Source organism: Nilaparvata lugens, chromosome 11 (genome assembly GCF_014356525.2).
Source record: "Nilaparvata lugens isolate BPH chromosome 11, ASM1435652v1, whole genome shotgun sequence".
Taxonomy (NCBI): Eukaryota; Metazoa; Arthropoda; class Insecta; order Hemiptera; family Delphacidae; genus Nilaparvata; species Nilaparvata lugens.
In genome coordinates this window covers 6,725,400-6,746,235 of record NC_052514.1, presented here as the reverse complement: position 1 = coordinate 6,746,235, position 20,836 = coordinate 6,725,400, and the positions used below count along the sequence as shown (strand labels likewise).

The window sequence follows — 20,836 nt, the reverse complement described above, 5'->3', positions numbered from 1 at the left end:
AAGGAGCAGAAAGTCTGTCCAGAACTGAAGGTTCGATTAATAATTAAAAATAGAAAAGGTTGAAAAATACCAAATACAATATTGAAAGGAGACAAAGCTCAGCATATTGTATTACATAAGCGGGCTGGGAAATGACAGCTTAACGCATGTCAAGTTACATGGGGAATATTACTATATGTAGAACACATAAGTAATAATAATAATAGAAGATAAAAAATTGAATGATTGATCGTATTAAAATAGTTATTATTTAGGAATAAAAGTTAATCAGGAACAAAATTGATGGGATGAAGACTACCAGTAAACACAGTGCCTCTGAGAGGGTAAGTACAAAAATGTGAATAATAGAATAAGACTTCCCTGAATAATTAATGATGTGTTGCCAAAGTGATAGGCCTACGGTGACTCAAAATCCGAGGATGGAACTTGACTCCTGTCAAGTACATTGTAGTTGCAGACAGCTGCTGGGCTAATAGAAGTTGAACGATGAAGATATCTTGATTATATCCTGATAAACGATGACCGATGCGGAAGAGAACTTGATTTGAGTACGTTGAGATATTGAAAGTTGAGACTGTTCCAATATTAAAATTGATAATGAATATAACGACGAATGGGCACTTCACAAATTGAATGAGTTTCACTGGTTGAATGTTAATTGGAAAAAAGGTTCCACCATGAGTTAAGTAGAATAATTTAATGTTTGAGGTTATGTCCTAAAGTTGATGTAATTGCAGTGAATAAATATTTGAAAAAAGAGATAAAATGTTCTTGACGAATGAAATCACTGGCATCAGTAAGAATTGAGATTGACAAAGTTCGACTAAATAACTGATGAGTAGCTAAGACTGAGTAGCTAAAAATGAGTAGCGGTTGACAATGAAAGGCAAACTGCACTTGCGCAAATTTCCTGAGTTGAAATATTGAATAAGGTAAGCTGCACTTGCACAAGACTTCCCAAGTTGAAAAATGTATCTCCTATGAGCATACAAGATGAATGAATGTAACCGCTAAAAAGTGTGTACTGATGCTCAGTAAAATTGAAGTGATAAATAATAAATCAAAAGTTCATATTGAGGATTGTTGAAAGTTCATGTGGAATTCATGTTGAAATTACTTACAGTTCATAATAATAATGTGATGAATAATTGAAAAACGTTGTACGCAGAAAGCATGGCGTGAATTGCAAAAAAGGACGCTTAGTAGAAAAGTCCCGAAAGGTAAGTTAAATTCATAGAAAATATGGTTGAAAAACGTTCACTGATGAAAAATGCGTTGAATGGTTCTTGAATAAGCACACAAACTAGGACATAATGAATGATGAAAATGGATAAAGTTTTCCAAAGATGGACGCGTTAAATTGAGATGTTACATCGTATGACTGTACAAAAGAAGTGACCCTTCTTGCTTGCTGGTTGACGAAACAGGAACTGCCCAAATAGCGGAAACATGACGTCCACGGCAGTCATGAGCACAAACTCTACGAATGAAGTGAACATATAAAATCGATATTAAGCGAACTGAAGGTGTTGAGGTTGAAGTGACTGTTGAAGTATACCAAAGGAGGTTCAAAAACAATGAAAATACAATTCAAAATACTTATAGACGAATATTAAACTAGAAAACATTGAAAGAAGCAGACGACAACTAGCGCTACTATCGATCAAGCGATCAATGAAACTGTGACGTCAGAGATCGCATGACACATGAGAAAGTTGTCGGCGGACTGTAGCAGCGGTAGATTCAAATGCTACAAAAACAAGATGGACGACCATAAGACTGGCTAAAACATGAGACGAGAAGATAAAAAATTGAATGATTGATCGTATTAAAATAGTTATTATTTAGGAATAAAAGTTAATCAGGAACAAAATTGATGGGATGAAGACTACCAGTAAACACAGTGCCTCTGAGAGGGTAAGTACAAAAATGTGAATAATAGAATAAGACTTCCCTGAATAATTAATGATGTGTTGCCAAAGTGATAGGCCTACGGTGACTCAAAATCCGAGGATGGAACTTGACTCCTGTCAAGTACATTGTAGTTGCAGACAGCTGCTGGGCTAATAGAAGTTGAACGATGAAGATATCTTGATTATATCCTGATAAACGATGACCGATGCGGAAGAGAACTTGATTTGAGTACGTTGAGATATTGAAAGTTGAGACTGTTCCAATATTAAAATTGATAATGAATATAACGACGAATGGGCACTTCACAAATTGAATGAGTTTCACTGGTTGAATGTTAATTGGAAAAAAGGTTCCACCATGAGTTAAGTAGAATAATTTAATGTTTGAGGTTATGTCCTAAAGTTGATGTAATTGCAGTGAATAAATATTTGAAAAAAGAGATAAAATGTTCTTGACGAATGAAATCACTGGCATCAGTAAGAATTGAGATTGACAAAGTTCGACTAAATAACTGATGAGTAGCTAAGACTGAGTAGCTAAAAATGAGTAGCGGTTGACAATGAAAGGCAAACTGCACTTGCGCAAATTTCCTGAGTTGAAATATTGAATAAGGTAAGCTGCACTTGCACAAGACTTCCCAAGTTGAAAAATGTATCTCCTATGAGCATACAAGATGAATGAATGTAACCGCTAAAAAGTGTGTACTGATGCTCAGTAAAATTGAAGTGATAAATAATAAATCAAAAGTTCATATTGAGGATTGTTGAAAGTTCATGTGGAATTCATGTTGAAATTACTTACAGTTCATAATAATAATGTGATGAATAATTGAAAAACGTTGTACGCAGAAAGCATGGCGTGAATTGCAAAAAAGGACGCTTAGTAGAAAAGTCCCGAAAGGTAAGTTAAATTCATAGAAAATATGGTTGAAAAACGTTCACTGATGAAAAATGCGTTGAATGGTTCTTGAATAAGCACACAAACTAGGACATAATGAATGATGAAAATGGATAAAGTTTTCCAAAGATGGACGCGTTAAATTGAGATGTTACATCGTATGACTGTACAAAAGAAGTGACCCTTCTTGCTTGCTGGTTGACGAAACAGGAACTGCCCAAATAGCGGAAACATGACGTCCACGGCAGTCATGAGCACAAACTCTACGAATGAAGTGAACATATAAAATCGATATTAAGCGAACTGAAGGTGTTGAGGTTGAAGTGACTGTTGAAGTATACCAAAGGAGGTTCAAAAACAATGAAAATACAATTCAAAATACTTATAGACGAATATTAAACTAGAAAACATTGAAAGAAGCAGACGACAACTAGCGCTACTATCGATCAAGCGATCAATGAAACTGTGACGTCAGAGATCGCATGACACATGAGAAAGTTGTCGGCGGACTGTAGCAGCGGTAGATTCAAATGCTACAAAAACAAGAGAAGATAAAAAATTGAATGATTGATCGTATTAAAATAGTTATTATTTAGGAATAAAAGTTAATCAGGAACAAAATTGATGGGATGAAGACTACCAGTAAACACAGTGCCTCTGAGAGGGTAAGTACAAAAATGTGAATAATAGAATAAGACTTCCCTGAATAATTAATGATGTGTTGCCAAAGTGATAGGCCTACGGTGACTCAAAATCCGAGGATGGAACTTGACTCCTGTCAAGTACATTGTAGTTGCAGACAGCTGCTGGGCTAATAGAAGTTGAACGATGAAGATATCTTGATTATATCCTGATAAACGATGACCGATGCGGAAGAGAACTTGATTTGAGTACGTTGAGATATTGAAAGTTGAGACTGTTCCAATATTAAAATTGATAATGAATATAACGACGAATGGGCACTTCACAAATTGAATGAGTTTCACTGGTTGAATGTTAATTGGAAAAAAGGTTCCACCATGAGTTAAGTAGAATAAATGTTTGAGGTTATGTCCTAAAGTTGATGTAATTGCAGTGAATAAATATTTGAAAAAAGAGATAAAATGTTCTTGACAAATGAAATCACTGGCATCAGTAAGAATTGAGATTGACAAAGTTCGACTAAATAACTGATGAGTAGCTAAGACTGAGTAGCTAAAAATGAGTAGCGGTTGACAATGAAAGGCAAACTGCACTTGCGCAAATTTCCTGAGTTGAAATATTGAATAAGGTAAGCTGCACTTGCACAAGACTTCCCAAGTTGAAAAATGTATCTCCTATGAGCATACAAGATGAATGAATGTAACCGCTAAAAAGTGTGTACTGATGCTCAGTAAAATTGAAGTGATAAATAATAAATCAAAAGTTCATATTGAGGATTGTTGAAAGTTCATGTGGAATTCATGTTGAAATTACTTACAGTTCATAATAATAATAGAAGATAAAAAATTGAATGATTGATCGTATTAAAATAGTTATTATTTAGGAATAAAAGTTAATCAGGAACAAAATTGATGGGATGAAGACTACCAGTAAACACAGTGCCTCTGAGAGGGTAAGTACAAAAATGTGAATAATAGAATAAGACTTCCCTGAATAATTAATGATGTGTTGCCAAAGTGATAGGCCTACGGTGACTCAAAATCCGAGGATGGAACTTGACTCCTGTCAAGTACATTGTAGTTGCAGACAGCTGCTGGGCTAATAGAAGTTGAACGATGAAGATATCTTGATTATATCCTGATAAACGATGACCGATGCGGAAGAGAACTTGATTTGAGTACGTTGAGATATTGAAAGTTGAGACTGTTCCAATATTAAAATTGATAATGAATATAACGACGAATGGGCACTTCACAAATTGAATGAGTTTCACTGGTTGAATGTTAATTGGAAAAAAGGTTCCACCATGAGTTAAGTAGAATAAATGTTTGAGGTTATGTCCTAAAGTTGATGTAATTGCAGTGAATAAATATTTGAAAAAAGAGATAAAATGTTCTTGACGAATGAAATCACTGGCATCAGTAAGAATTGAGATTGACAAAGTTCGACTAAATAACTGATGAGTAGCTAAGACTGAGTAGCTAAAAATGAGTAGCGGTTGACAATGAAAGGCAAACTGCACTTGCGCAAATTTCCTGAGTTGAAATATTGAATAAGGTAAGCTGCACTTGCACAAGACTTCCCAAGTTGAAAAATGTATCTCCTATGAGCATACAAGATGAATGAATGTAACCGCTAAAAAGTGTGTACTGATGCTCAGTAAAATTGAAGTGATAAATAATAAATCAAAAGTTCATATTGAGGATTGTTGAAAGTTCATGTGGAATTCATGTTGAAATTACTTACAGTTCATAATAATAATGTGATGAATAATTGAAAAACGTTGTACGCAGAAAGCATGGCGTGAATTGCAAAAAAGGACGCTTAGTAGAAAAGTCCCGAAAGGTAAGTTAAATTCATAGAAAATATGGTTGAAAAACGTTCACTGATGAAAAATGCGTTGAATGGTTCTTGAATAGCTTGGAAGCACGAATTGTTTTCACAACTAATTTCGATGACAAATATGCTGCTTGGAGTTCCAAACGAGGAATTGTGAGCAATGGTTTTATGGACGCTACCTTGGACTTTGACGTAAGCAATCTAACTTGAACCCCGTCCGATGATGAGCTGCGAACATAAAGACAAGCACCAAATGCTGTTGCGCTGGCATCAGAAAATGCATGCAGTTCCAAATCGACCTCTGAAGAGGGTGGCAAAACACAACGTGGAATAGAAACATTCGCAATGTTTGGTAAATCATGAAGTATGGATAACCATTCTGTGAGAAGCTCAGATGGTAGCTTTTGGTCCCAATCAAGTTTATGGAGCCAAAGCTTTTGAAATAACAATTTGGGACGAATGACAATGGGTGAGATGAGTCCAAGCGGATCAAATATGCTAGAAATGCATGACAATAATTGACGTTTAGTGAAAGATGTTTGATGAACAACTTTTGAAATGTTGGATGAAATAGTGAGTTGATCAGCCGTAGAATTCCAAATGAGACCAAGTGCCTTAACAACACTGTCGTTTGAATCAGATAATGGTCGTGATGTAGCTGTCTCGATGAGATGAGCTGGGATCGTTGAAAGTAATTCTGACGAATTAGACAACCACTTCCTGAGTTCAAAATTTCCTTTATTAAGTGTAGTAAGCAATTGATGAGCCAACTCTATGGCTGATGAGAGTGAAGATGAACCACTGATAAGATCATCCACGTAAAAATCTTCCTTAATGGCTTGATGAACTGCTGATTGCAGTGAACATTCAACATCTGCTAAGTGATTGAGTGTGCGTGTAGCAAGGTATGGAGCTGAGGATGTGCCGTAAGTGACAGTATTCAAGTGATACTCTTGAATAGGTTGATTCTGATCAGATCTCCAAAAGATGCGTTGAAAATTTCTGTCATTTGGATGAACAAGAATCTGGCGGTACATTTTCGCTATATCAGCAATGAATGCGATACGATGCATACGAAATCTGAGCACTGTGTCAAACAACTCAGGCTGCACTGTTGGACCAATGTGAAGAACATCATTGAGTGATAATCCTGAAGTGGACTTCGCTGAAGCATCAAACACAACTCGAAGTTTGGTAGTCGTGGAATCTGGCTTGAAAACTGGATGATGAGGAATGTGATAATATGGATCATATGGAGATGAAGGTGGTGCAAGAGACATGTGACCTAAATCAATATATTCATCCATGAATTGTATATATTGTTTCTTGAGTTCAGGATGAGTATCAAGACGTTTCTCCAGCGAGTGAAAGCGAGTCAATGCTTGTCTGAAGGATTGACCTAACGAATGAAATGAATCCTTTTTCGGCAAGGCTACAGAAAATCTGCCATCATCTTGACGTTGAACATTCTCAATGTAGTGCTGCTCAATTTGTGCGTGTTCTGCTGGCGTGCTGGATTCAGTATCAATTTCTTCAATTCGCCAAAATTTTTCCAATTGCTTAGAGATGTCTGCGTTGGACACATGTTCAATGCTAGAAACGAAATTGGAAATGTGTTGATGGGTGACAGATGATTTATAAGCAGGAATGGAGCCCCAGACTATCCAACCTAACTTGGTATTCTGAAGAATACAGCTTTCGGACAGGCGAATTTGACCAGGTAAATGAAGCATGGCGTAGACATCAACGTTTAAGAGTATATCCACTCCTGAAATTCTGAAGAAGGTAGGATCGGCTAAAACAACATTGGGGGGAATATTGAAATCTGAAAAATTAAGTCCAGATGGTGGAACACTAGGAACAATTTTCTCTGTGACAATGCAATCAATGTGAGTTGACCAAGTTCGGTCAGGTGAGTGAATACTCAAAGATGACAAATTCAATAAGGTAGCATTACTGCCAGACACAGTGTGAACTGTGCTGCCAGTACAAATAGTGGGTAATTGAAGTTGAGTAGCTAATTGACGTGAAATAAAACAGCTGTCAGAGCCACTGTCGAGGAGTGCGCGGCAAATTACAGCTTGACCACTCTTGTCAAAGACGATCAGCTGGGCTGTAGGCATGATGCAAGTGCGTCTGCTATCAATGGATTTGATTTGTGGTGCGCTGTGGGCATAGCTGACTGTCTGATTGTGAGATTCAACCACATTTGTGGCAGGCTGCAAACTGGATTGAGATGAATCAAATTGACGACTTCCCTCAGAATTTGATGACTGAGGTCTAGAGGGAATTGAATTGACAACAACACTAGAAGTCGGCAACTGCTGGACAAGGCTAGTTGATATTTGCGGCGCAGGTGAAACCATGTGTGTCATTGGCACTGCTGAATTGGAGTTCATTGATGTTGGATGCACTGATGACATTTGCGATGGCTGGTTGTATTGATTATCATACCTTAATTGTTGTTGTGACTGATGAGGTATGTTATACTCACAGTACGGCATGCTCTGCGACAGATTTTTCACTGGATTGCGCGCATGGTTCGATGTTGTGACATAGTTGGACCTCTTAGGGACAGGACTTGACCCATGAAGTAGCGTGTGATGTCGTAAATTGCACGTCTTGCAGGAACCTTGACATTGGTGAGCTCGATCCCATGGCCGAATACAGTTGACACACAAGGATTTTTTCAATACAGCAGAGGTTCGCTCTGAAGTTGGAATTTTGAGAAGTTGATTACAATTGAAAATGTTGTGAGAGCCATTGCGACAAAAATAACACTCAGAAGTTGATGCTCTGTTGAAAACATTTGGTGAATTTGAAGTGTTGAAATTCATGATATTGGCTTTGGGCTGTGATGGTTGTCGACTGGTGCTAGGCTGGTTATTAGCCGGCGTATTGCGTTGCACTGATGTGTTGTTGAATGAGCTCGACATTGCTTGTGCGATTTTATGTTGCGACTCTAAAAAGTCCCAAAGGCAATCAATGGTAAGTTGAGATTTGGTAGAACAAAATCTCTCCCAATCTCTAATCGTAGCATTGTCAAATCGTGACACAGTGAGAAAAATAAAAATGAGATCTTTCACACTGATATTGAGCGCAAGGGCTTCAAGAGCAGAGATATTTGTCTTTTGATTGTCAATAAATAATCTCCACGATTGGGATGATCTACAGTCAAGTTTAGGAGGGTTGAGTATGGCTGAAATATGAGTTTCGGCAATCAATAATGAATTATCGTAACGTTGAGTCAAGAGTTCCCAGGCTAACTCAAAATCTCCAGAAGGAGAATTAGAAATTCTATTAAGTGCTTCTCCAGAAAGGACTTGACGCAGGTAATGAAATTTCAATGTATTATCAAGGTTACGGTTATTGATAACAAGACTTGTAAAGGTCGATTTGAAATTGAGCCAAGCGCTGAGACTACCGTCAAATTTTGGCAATGGAATGTCCGGTAGACGAGCGCTCACCATGTGAGGAGAATCAACGTGATTTGAGTGAGATGGAGAGCTGACTTCACTTACTCTTTTAGTTTTCAATTCATATTCATATATGGCATTGGAGAGTACAGAATTGACAGTACCAAAATTCTGGCGAATTTGGTGACACAATTCAATGTCAACAGGCAAACCTTTGTTGGAAAAATTTTCAGTAGTACTATGAAAATTTTTCTTAAGCATTAACATCTCTTGTTTGAGATCTTCAGCAAAAAAATAGTCATTACGATTTTGAATTTCTTTGATAACACCATCTTGAATTAATCGAATCAATTGCTGATTGATAGTGTCAAGATTGTTAGGAATGGTGGGAGACGGACATTGTCTGACCTCACCTTGAGAAACTTCACCTTCAAAGGTGACGAGCGAGTCGTTTGGATTCTCCATACTGAATTGTACAAAATATATAGACTTGAAAAAATTAATTAATATTTGAGTAATATAAGAATAGATATAGTGAAATAAGTTTTGAACTGTCAGCATTGTTAGAATGGAGAACAATGTTGTTGTTTATGAAGAATACTGACAGATTAAGATGAATTTCATAGGTCTAAAAAAGATTTTCGTTCGATTGAAAGGATTGCAGTCCTAAAATTGGTTCGCTAGTTGACATTTATGTATGTTTTAGAGCATGTGAAAGTTCACGCATTCAATTGAAAGTGTTTTATTATTATGGAGTGAACTCTTGGAGCATCTTTCTTTTGTGGAGGTGAAATGATTTCGTATTTGATGTGACGTTAGTCGAGGCTGTTTCCGATGACTCGTTTGTTGTTGATCATATTTTTACCAATAATACTGTCTCAACGCCAAACTTCAACTCTATAGTGAGGTTCACGTTATAATGACAGTGTTTGATTAGCAATGGTATTGCTATCCTTGACTATCATTCAACAAACCGGATAGCTCTTTCTCGCTTTGCTCTGTTGCCAGATCGTCTTTTAACAATGTAGAATTAATAATTAATTGAAACAAAATATTTCATCTTAATTATGAAAAAGTATTATGAAGTTATTGAAAATATAATTTCTTGCCTAATACAATAAAATTGATCATTTTAAACGAGAATGAACAGTTGATATTACTTCAATAAACCTGGATCAGCTACCGTCTATAGAAGGCATTGACAAGACTGAGGATGGGCAACGTTGTTTTCCTATCTTTCTCCACTGCCATTATTACGTGGACATCGCTATAGCTGTTTTTTAATGCCGGAAAAATACTTATTCATTGAACAATATTTCACCATGTCTGTTAAAAGTTTCATTTTTTAACATCAGACTATTATTATTTCTTATTGAGAAATTCCCACTCAAGGCATTTCTAATTCACCTGTTCCTGAAGAATGTTTGAGAGTGATTCAAAAAATTTAATAGGTATCATATCAACGTCAAGGAGTTGATACAAATGAATTATTGAAGGATTTGAAAGCTTCTAATCAAATAAGGAATGGAGTGTATTCTCATCATTTCTATAAATACAGTTTTTAATTCATTATTTATTATTCGTTAGATTCCTCATTTTGTCTTATACTGAAAATCCTTTGGCTCTGGTCATAGCAACGAAATCGCTGCTTTATCATTGATTAGCTTCCGATTGGTTGAATTCTCTCATCCTCAACTCTCATTGGCTGTCATAACGATAACACAACTGCTACTCTGTCATTGGTTGCTTCTGATTGGATGAATATTGCCCATTAGGCCCTTCTCATGACAACTGGATTACTGTCCATATCAAACATCAATGAAATAATGATGTGATCAAAGAAAAGCAGTTTGTGGAAAAATTTCGCATCACTTGATTTTTTGATACACATAATGTTACATATTTTTGTAGAAGAAATACAATCATTTTCTGATAGAATAATCAAATTCAAGTTATTGGAAACCCTATCATTTCTTCCATCTCTGTAGTTATTAACATTCTCACTTTCACTCAAATATGATTTGAAACATTCACAAGATTTCAAATTCAATCAATTGAATTTGAGTTCAATATTTATGAAAACTCATTTTTATATTTTTCTCCAGTTCCTCCTGTGCATCCTCTTCGTGGCCGCAGTCAGCTGTCAGCAGAAAGAATCGCTGGACGACATCGAAACAAAAAACTCAGTCGAAGAGAAGAAAGAAGCGGAGCCCGCCCTTGAAAAGAAACAGGACAAACGTCACATCTACGCCTATGGATATCCAGGAGTTTATGCTCTACATACAGCACCAACATACCACTACCCTACAGCCGTTCTGAGTCCTGCGGTTGTACATGTTCCTGCCAAGTACCCGGTTCCTGTTGCTCCTGCACATGTTCCAGCCCCTGCACATGTGCCATTGGCTCCAGCACCTCATGTTCCTGTAGCCCCTGCACCTCATGTGCCATTGGCTCCAGCACCTCATGTTCCTGTGGCTCCTGCCCCACATGTGCCATTGGCTCCAGCACCTCATATTCCTGTAGCTCCTGCACATGTTCCTGCTGTCCCTCATTCCCCACATGGTGTCCCCGGCTACCGTACCCACATCCACACCACCATCACTAAAGAAGTTCCTGTACACATACCTGCACCCTACCCGGTCACCGTTGAGAAACACATACCCGTTCCAGTTCCTGCACCGTACCCTGTTCACGTTCCCAAGCCCTACCCAGTTCCTGTTCCACAACCGTACCCAGTTCCTGTCGAGAAACACATTCCTGTGCCAGTCGACAGACCTGTTCCGGTTCCTGTTCCAGTGGACCGACCTGTTCCAGCTCCTGTACATGTTGCAAAGCCGGTAGCTGTTCCAGTTCCTGTTCACCACAAGCCTGTTCCTGTAGCGGTGCACTATGCCAGGCCTCATTATGCACACTTCTCTCACCCCGCCCCTGCCCCAGTCCCGGAGCATCCTTGGTAGTGGCAAAAGATATGCAGCTGATGATACTGTATCATTGTTTGGAGGTAAGTTGATTGCTTTCAAGGGCCGGTTTCCTTGCTCGGAATTTAGCTAAGTTCTAGGCTTTCGGAAACAAGGGGTAGTCACAGTTTTCATGATAATCTTTATTTTCTCATTTCCATAATTGGAAACGTTTTTCTTTGACGAAATGAAACATTCCTAAATAATTCAAAAAAGCTGAAACTTTGCACTGTTTTCTCTTTATTTTATTTTGTGTTCAATTTTCTAGATTTTCAAACTTAACTTTAAACGTGGACTGCAACTACGCCTTGTTTTGGAAAGCCAATTTTCTGGCTCCAGCTGTTCAAACTCTTGCAAAATCCCGAGCTCCGAAACTGGCCCGAAATAATTGAGTTTCAAGTTCGAGAGAATCCACACAAAATCCCCGGTTGATAAGAACTTTCATAAACAGCAAGAACTCAAAAATAAAAATAGGATTGTTGGACTATTCATTCCTCAATCATTGAAAAAGTTACTTAATAAACTCCTCAAGTTGCTGAAATGATAATAATCATCATTGCAGATGTCACATTGGACTAGAGAGAATAGAAGAAGAATAGAAAGTGCTGGTTGCATAAAAGTCTGTTAAATTTTAACCGTGGTCAAATTCCACAAGTACCAATCAGGGAAGCCTACTTCTCAAGAGATTCTGATTTATTCTTTACTGATTGGTTGTCGTTGCATTTATTCACAATTAAAACTCGACAGGATTACGTTCAACCAGGCCTTAGTACTATTGTCCGTTTGTGCTTATTTGTATGTTCGCTCAGCACGACGAAATTTTCAATAGATCCATCAATCAACTCCAGATTTTCAACTCTCACATTCTTTGAACCATTATTAAAATTGAATTCAGCATATTTGATTATTACGAATTGGATTAGGAATCCAACGTAACTGACTCATTCCTTTGTCCTCTTTGGGGGTATAACAGGATAACATTGAAAGTGCATGAGAAAAAACATTGCACTGAAGTAATTCATTATTACAAACCACAAATTAGACGACAGCAGGATCATAAAATTAATAAGTGCATGCATTTGATTACACAATCCAACTTGCTGAACTATAACGACCGGTTGCACAGACGCCTGTTAAATTTTGATCATGATTAAATGCCACGAAAATCAATCAGAGAAGGCTGTTTTGAAAAGAAGGCCTTTCTGAATTGGTTATCGTGGCATTTAATAACTGTTAAGATTTAACAAGCAGTTGTTCAACCGGGCTTAATTCTCTTAACTTTCCACTACTTTCAGTTGACAGAATATCAGCGGCATTTCAAGCGAGTTCTTGATTTTTAACGAGTTGATGGGGACTCACAACTTCCTTGTGACCTCTCTTGTCAACTATCCACTACTTTCAGACAGAATATCAGCGGCATTTTAAGCGAGTTCTTAATTTTTAACGAGTTGATGGGGACTCACAACTTTCTTGTGACCTCTCTTGTCAACTTTCCACTACTTTCAGACAGAATATCAGCGGCATTTCAAGCAAGTTCTTAATTTTTAACGAGTTGGTGGGGACTCACAACTTTCTTGTGACCTCTCTTGTCAACTTTCCACTACTTTCAGTTGACAGAATATCATCGGCATTTTAAAGGAAGCTCTTAGTTTTTATCGAGTTGATGGGGACTCACAACTTTCTTGTGACCTCTCTTGTCAACTTTCCACTACTTTCAGACAGAATATCAGTGGCATTTTAAGCGAGTTCTTAATTTTTAACGAGTTGATGGGGACTCACAACTTTCTTGGTATTCAGCTTCTGAAAGATACATCAATGTTTCACACGATTTTATTTGAAAATGAATAAATTTATCTCATGATTGTCGAGCTGTTTTGTGTGTTGAACAAATTTAAATATTTTCAAAATTGTTTGTTTTGCAGGTTAATCGCCCTGTTACGTCTCCTTGTACCTGTGTTGCCTTTGACACCATCAACATTTTTGTATATTGATATGTATTTTTACTCAACTGACTTTGTATAAATAAATTTGTATAGAACTCAATTCCAACCAATTGTACCAATTCATCTTTGGTACAGTGCCGTGTACTTTATTGAATTGAACCCATTGTCCTACTTATATAAGAACACAATGGCCCAGTTGCACAGACGCCTGTCAAGCTTTAATCACGGTTTAATGAGAACCAATCAGAGAAGGATTTTTAGAAAATAAGGCTAGGCACACACCAGTTAGTCAAGAAAAGACAAGACACGTTCAGTCACAAAACTTCACATAGTTGCTTATGAAGACATGTCTAATTGCAATTAATAAGCGATGTGTGCTGCTTCATAAGCAACTATGTGAAGTATTGTGACTGATCGTGATTAGTCTTGTCTTAACTGATGTTTGCCCCACCCTAAGGTTTCTAAGATTGGTTCATGTGTAATTCAATTACGATCAAAATTTATCAAGCTTTTGGGCAACCGGTACATTATTTTATTATCAATGATTAACCGGCACATTATTCTATAGTCGATTATTAATTATTAACCAATCATTTGATTTCAATTAAAAATTGATTTAATGGATCATGTCTCTGATGAATATTGAGACAATCTTTCAATAACAGAGCTCGTCTTCACCAGCAGCTACAATGAACTTCGTGCTCAGAACTTGAGTATATAGAAAAAAATTGATCAAGTTTCTGTGACTTCTCGTAGAAGACTTTTTTCCTTTGTCAGTTTTTAATTACCATAAAAATATTTCCATCAATACCGTAGTGTATTTTTTGGAACAATTCTGAATGCAGTTGAAGCATAAGAGACGAAGCAAATGAAATGAAGCTTCCCATTCAAACTTCCGAAAATCTCAAAGGTTGAGATCAAATTTATTGCATTATCTAATATTTCTTGGATACATATTGATGTTGTGAAACTTCTTCAGATAAGAGAAGAGCTGCAGTTTTGTGTTGAAGCCAATTACAGCTGAAGTTGTGTGTTGAATTCAACACAAAACTGCAGTCCTGTGAAAGTTGATTAATAACGGAGAATTGAAGATAAAATGAGTATTTTCAATTATATTGTATTACATATCCCTGTAAGCTAAAAAAGAGTATATTCAATATTATCGCATTACATATCCCTGTAAGCTATAAGGTGAAGAATCATCAGAGAATAAGCACCAAACCATATTAATTGTTTACAAGCGTTTTTAGAGTAGCAAGGACAGGAAGCTCTCTGATTGGCTGATTGAGTTGGCGCCTGAAAAAACGCTCAATATAGTCTGACCCTATATTATCATTTACGAGTATACCGTATTGATATTGTATTACCGTTGACTCAGTAGATATAAAATAGATAAGTCAACTCCTTGTTCATAAATATTATAGTTGTTTATATTATATAATATCGGGGACCGAGCTTCGCTCTGGAGTACAATAGCATAAAAATGTATTACGAAAGAAGAAATTATAATAACATTCCTACAGAAATGGTCTATCTAATCACAATAAATTGAGATTAATTCGCGGAGGAATGCAAAAATTTCCCTCACAAAGGCCCAGTTGCACAAAAGCCGGTTAAATTTTAATCCTGACTAACTTCACGTGAACTAAATCAGAGAAGACCATTTCAAAAAGATAGATCTACTAGAATTAATCAGGATTGAAAATATCCCGGCTTTTTTGCAACTGACACTAAGTACCTGATTGAATGATTACAAAAGTTCAACAGCTGAGTCATAGTTTTGACACAGTCCCACACACATGAACTCGCTCACTCACTTCCATCACCAACAGACGACGGAATAATTATTATCATCTGTTTTTCCAAGGATGATTAATAATTATCCTTTTAATGTCCTTCAGCGAGTTTTTTCAGGGATGAGACCTAGTGCAATCGAATCTTTATATTATAAACCTACTATGTTCTGAATTTCGTGAGAATCGTTAGAGCCGTTTTCGAGATCCGGTGAAATACAAACATATAAATATCCTAAACATCTGAACATCTGAACTTCTAAACATCTAAAAATCTAAACATCTAACATCTAAATATCTAAATATCTAAACATCTAAACACCTAAACATCTAAACATCTAACATCTAAATATCTAAACATCTAAACATCTAAACGCCTAAACATCTAAACATCTAAACATCCAAACATCTAAACATATAAACAGAATCTGCTCGTCTAATAGTATTGGATTTTATCATGCCTTATATAGATGTAGACCCAAATACAGACCCTAGAGGTCCATATGGCTGATTAATTCACTTGTTTATATACTGTATGCTTCTTTTAGTGAATAAAAATTTCAATCTTAATTTGAATTTGTTAACATGAATGCTTGTACATTGTTCAACATCACAAACAACACTAAATTTGTTCTAGTATTAAAAAGCACAAGTACAGTACTACAAAACTCAATTTCTATCACGAAAATACTACAAAGGAATATTATAGTATTGAACAATGACTATCATTCAAGTATTTTGAAACAACTGGATCCAAACAGAACTGGTACAATAATTTTATGACCCTATTGTTCAATTTTCATGATTTCATGACCCTTGATCGCTTTATTACCATCATTCTCACCAAATACAGCAGACACTAATACACTACTATTATACTCATTCTACAATAAAATCGCTTCGCTTATATGGACTACTTGATTCAAATAAAAACAATATAAAAACTTTACGTACCTTTTTATTTTAATTTTTTTAATCAAAGGGTACTTGAAGTTTTTATATTGTTTTCATTCTACAATAAATGCACTAATACGTTATATGAATACATCCAATAATAAGTAGCCTACATTTAAATCTTTGAATAAAACAAACAAACGCCTTTAGAATATTAGTAGGTGTTGGCTGTTACTTGAAAAGTGAAAGGATTTGAACCAGTAAAATATAGTAGCAAACCAACTTATTTGACATATACACGTTTGAACAAGAAGAAATCAACATTGCGCATGATATATAATGTCCTCTATATGTGTTGCATATATACCAGTATTACACGCCGTCGTTTTATTAGTTTACTATTTCCATATTGTAGGCTATATCTGTATATACGTGCTTGAAATCAAGTAGGATGAATATATAGTCAGTGAGATCCAAATTGATATGTCAGCATGGTTTCAATGGGAAGCGATAGTGTTTTTCTATAAGAAATACTGACAGTTGTGAATTTAATCTTACTATAGTGTGGTCCACGTTATAATGGCAGTGGAGAAAGATAGCAGAGCAACGTTGCCGAACCTCTGTCTTGTCAATGCCTTCTATCGATGGTAGCTGATACAGGTTTATCGATGTAATATTAACTGTTCATTCTCGTTTAAAATAATCAATTATATTTGATTAATCAAGAAAATTATATTTATCAATAATTTCAATGATTAAGATGATATATTCTGTTAACCAATTATCAATTCTACATTGTTGAAAGATGATCTGGCAACAGAGCAAAGCGAGAAAGAGATAGCGCTATCTGCTTTGTTGAATGATAGACAAGGATAGCAATACCATTGCTTATCAAACACTGTCATTATTACGTGGATGTATATATACTACAACCACGTATTCGGTGAGATCGATATAGTTATAGTACAATATTATAATGATTCTATTGCAGCTCTAGAATCGAGATAATAAACATGCAAATAAATCTATTTTATGTTCTGGTGGATGATATTTCAGTTTGGGCACGACTTATGTAAATGAGGGTGTAAACTACATAGAGTATAATGTTTTGTGGAGTGTTTCATATAATTCTTGTCAGATCATGGTGGATGGAGGGACATGGAGTTTCTACACTGAAGTACTGCCAGCAGCTGCGGGAATTTGTAAATTCACGTATACATTTTTGAGTTCCGAACATTTCCAATTTCGCGTTTTTGCGGTAGCTTCAACGCTTATCATATTATATTGAGTGAGCAATTTCTGTATTTATACAATTTCTGTATATCTGGATATTTTTATATCTGGTTTATTTTTATATCTGGTTTATTTTTATATCTGGTAATTTTTATATCTCGTTATCTATGTTTAATGGATCTCGAAAACGGCTCTAACGATTTTTACGAAATTTGGAACATAGTAGGTTTATGATAAATATTTGATTGCACTAGGTCTCATCCTTGGGAAAACTCGCTGAACGACATTAGAAGGATAATTCATCCTTGGCTGAAACAGCTGTGGATAGTAAAAAAGTGAGTGAGCGAGTGAGTATGTGAAAAATCAAAATATCGCATCCCCGAAATTCATAAGATGACATTATAGCCAGCTGTGAAATATAAACACGATCATTTTAGAGAATTATGTTCTGTTTATCAATAAATTAAAATAACCAGCGAAACTCGGTGCCCCGATATTAAGCTACTAAGCTACTAAGTAGCTTATAGTGGAAGATAATATTGTCCCTAAGTATAGGCTGCATACAGCTTGGCAATATCGTATAGAGTGTAGATCGAGAGGATAATAATTATCCTCTTAATAATAATTACATTTTAATAATTATTATTGAAATAGAGAGTTTCAAAACTGCTATTGACAGTTGATAAATATTTTGAGAGCTTGCTTGAGTTCTCCTTGTTAGGAGAACAAGAATTAACTCTTATATAGTGAGGTCGTACAGGTTATAATGACAGTGAAGATAGGAGAACCGCGTTGCCGATTCTCTGCCTTGCCAGTGCTTTCTATAGTGGATAGCAAATACCGGTAGAATATCTGATAGAAATTAACTGTTGATTCTTCTTAAAAAAAATCTATTTATATGAAAACGAAGTGACACTGATTTGTTCACTCACACATTCATAATCAACAGAACTAAAAATCTACTGGATCAAATGGGTTAAAATTGGGCATGTATGTTCAGTTGGCCATCTAGAGTCGCAGTAACAACAGATATGGAAAAATGCACAAAAATACGCCCAAAATCTGCATTTTTCTAGAATTATCTCAACTACTTCAAGAACTAAGTACAAAGTCCAACTCCAAGTAGAATCGGCGACCTGTTGCAAGTCTGTGTTTGAAGTCCGGATATAAGTACACTAAAAAAGAGGTCATTCACCCCACAAACTGATCGGCCACCTGTCGAATGTCTGAGGAAGTTGTGAGTGCAAAGTCCAACTCCAAGTAGAATCGGCGACCTGTTGCATGTCTGAGTTCGAAGTCCGAATACAAGTGCACAAAATGAGAGGTCATTCACCCCAAAAACTGATCGGCCACCTGTTGAATGTATGAGAAAGTTGTGAGTTCAAAGTTCAACTCCAAGTAGAATCGGTGACCTGTTGCATGTCTGAGTTCAAAGTCCAAATACAAGTGCACAAAATAAGAGGTCATTTACCCCAAAAACTGATCGGCCACCTGTTGAATGTCTGAGGAAGTTGTGAGTTCAAAGTCCAACTCCAACTAGAATCGGCGTCCTGTTGTAGGTCTGTGTTCAAAGTCCAAATACAAGTGCACCAAAAAAGAGGTCATTCACCCCAAAAACTGTTCGGCCACCTGTTGAATGTCTGAGGAATTTGTGAGTTCAAAGTCAAACTCCAAGTAGAATCGGTGACCTGTTGCATGTCTGAGTTCAAAGTCCAAATACAAGTGCACAAAATAGGAGGTCATTCACCTCAAAAACTGATCGGCCACCTGGTGGATGTCTGAGGAAGTTGTAAGTTCAAAGTCCGACTCAAAGTAGAATCGGTGCCTGTTGCATGTCTGAGTTCAAAGTCCAAATACAAGTGCACCATAAAAGAGGTCATTCACCTCAAAAACTGTTCGGCCACCTGTTGAATGTCTGAGAAAGTTGTGAGTTCAAAGTCCAACTCCAAGTAGAATCGGCAACCTGTTGCATGTCTGAGTTCAGAGTCCAAATACAAGTGCACCAAAAAGAGGTCATTCACCCCAAAAACTGTTCGGCCACCTGTTGAATGTCTGAGGAAGTTGTGAGTTCAAAGTCCAACTCTAAGTGAAATCGGCAACCTGTTGCATGTCTGAGTTCAAAGTCCAAATACAAGTGCACCAAATATGAGGTCATTCACCCCAAAAACTGTTCGGCCACCTGTTGAATGTCTGAGGAAGTTGTGAGTTCAAAGTCCAACTCCAAGTAGAATCGGCGACCTGTTGCATGTCTTGGTTCAAAGTTCAAATACAAGTGCACAAAATAACTACAGTTTAGTAAAACTGGAATCGTAAAATCTGGAAAAATACAATAAATTGAATTCGTAAGTCTTGGATGGAATGCTGAGTGATTATTTAAGACTACAACTATATTATTTCTTCACAACTAATTTATTGTTTCTATCAATGGTTGAATTGTAAAATCTAAATTCAAACTAGATAACAGCATGATTAAATAATAACGGATTCATTTCATTGGTGAATGAAGTATATTTGAGATAGAAGTATTGACTATTATTTGGTATGATGAACAATCAATATCATATCAGATATACCGGTATAACTTGAAACACTGTGGTAATAGCTAGTGGAAAGTTGTGTGTATATTTTTGGCTTCAAAATTTTCTGAAATAACTCAATTTTTTCAAAGTGCGGTGATATTATGTGCAATATTTGTCTATAATTTGGTATTTTAATCATTCTCAATTCAAAAATGTTAGCTGATATTATATATTTTTGACAGAACTTCGAGCTTCAACTTTCCTCAGTAAGAACATAATCTTTTTTTCGGACATTCTATTATTTATCAAAATTTGGGAACCTGATAGTTTTGGGCTATGCCTGTTGTCCTATCCCGATCATATTCATATGATTTGTAATTATATCAAAAAATAACTAAATAAACACAGCTATCTACTTGGTGCAATAAGCTCCAGTTAACGTGTGGGGTTCTTTGAACCTTTGGATCCTTGAATCCGTCCCTTCAAACATAACATAGTGCAAGAAGAGAATTGGCAATCATGCCATCCTATCATTTCTACAGACTCTATAACCTGAAACTCATTATAGGTGATCTCCCACCAACTGCTCGTTACCCTTATACCCTTGATGATGAAAAACTCAATTTCTTCAAGATCGAGAATTTCTAGAATATAGGGCAGTTTACTATTTCAACTTGTGCGGTGGATTTGTTTCGTAACATATCGCTGAAATAGGTAGCAGAGTTTACTGCACATTCTTGTGATAGATAGAAAGATATATAGAAGGTACAATCTGAAAGTAATAAATCT

At 36.3% G+C, this 20,836-nt stretch overlaps 1 protein-coding gene across 1 annotated transcript; it reads left to right on the top strand.

Moving 5' to 3' along the window:
- The first annotated feature begins 8,127 nt into the window (after positions 1 to 8,127).
- LOC120353638 (leucine-rich repeat extensin-like protein 3) lies at positions 8,128 to 13,708 on the top strand. Its single transcript, XM_039438189.1, has 3 exons — positions 8,128 to 8,280; positions 10,814 to 11,709; positions 13,588 to 13,708. The coding sequence occupies exons 1-2, from the start codon at positions 8,128 to 8,130 to the stop codon at positions 11,663 to 11,665; spliced, it is 1,005 nt and encodes a 334-aa protein (XP_039294123.1). The 3' UTR covers positions 11,666 to 11,709; positions 13,588 to 13,708.
- The last annotated feature ends 7,128 nt before the right edge of the window (positions 13,709 to 20,836 follow it).

Coding starts and splice junctions, on each gene's coding strand:
- LOC120353638 (XM_039438189.1), top strand. CDS start 8,128: ATGATATTGGCTTTGGGCTGTGATGGTTGTCGACTGGTGCTAGGCTGG. Junction 8,281..10,813: donor AGTCCCAAAGGCAATCAATG/GTAAGTTGAGAT, acceptor ATTTTTCTCCAG/TTCCTCCTGTGCATCCTCTT.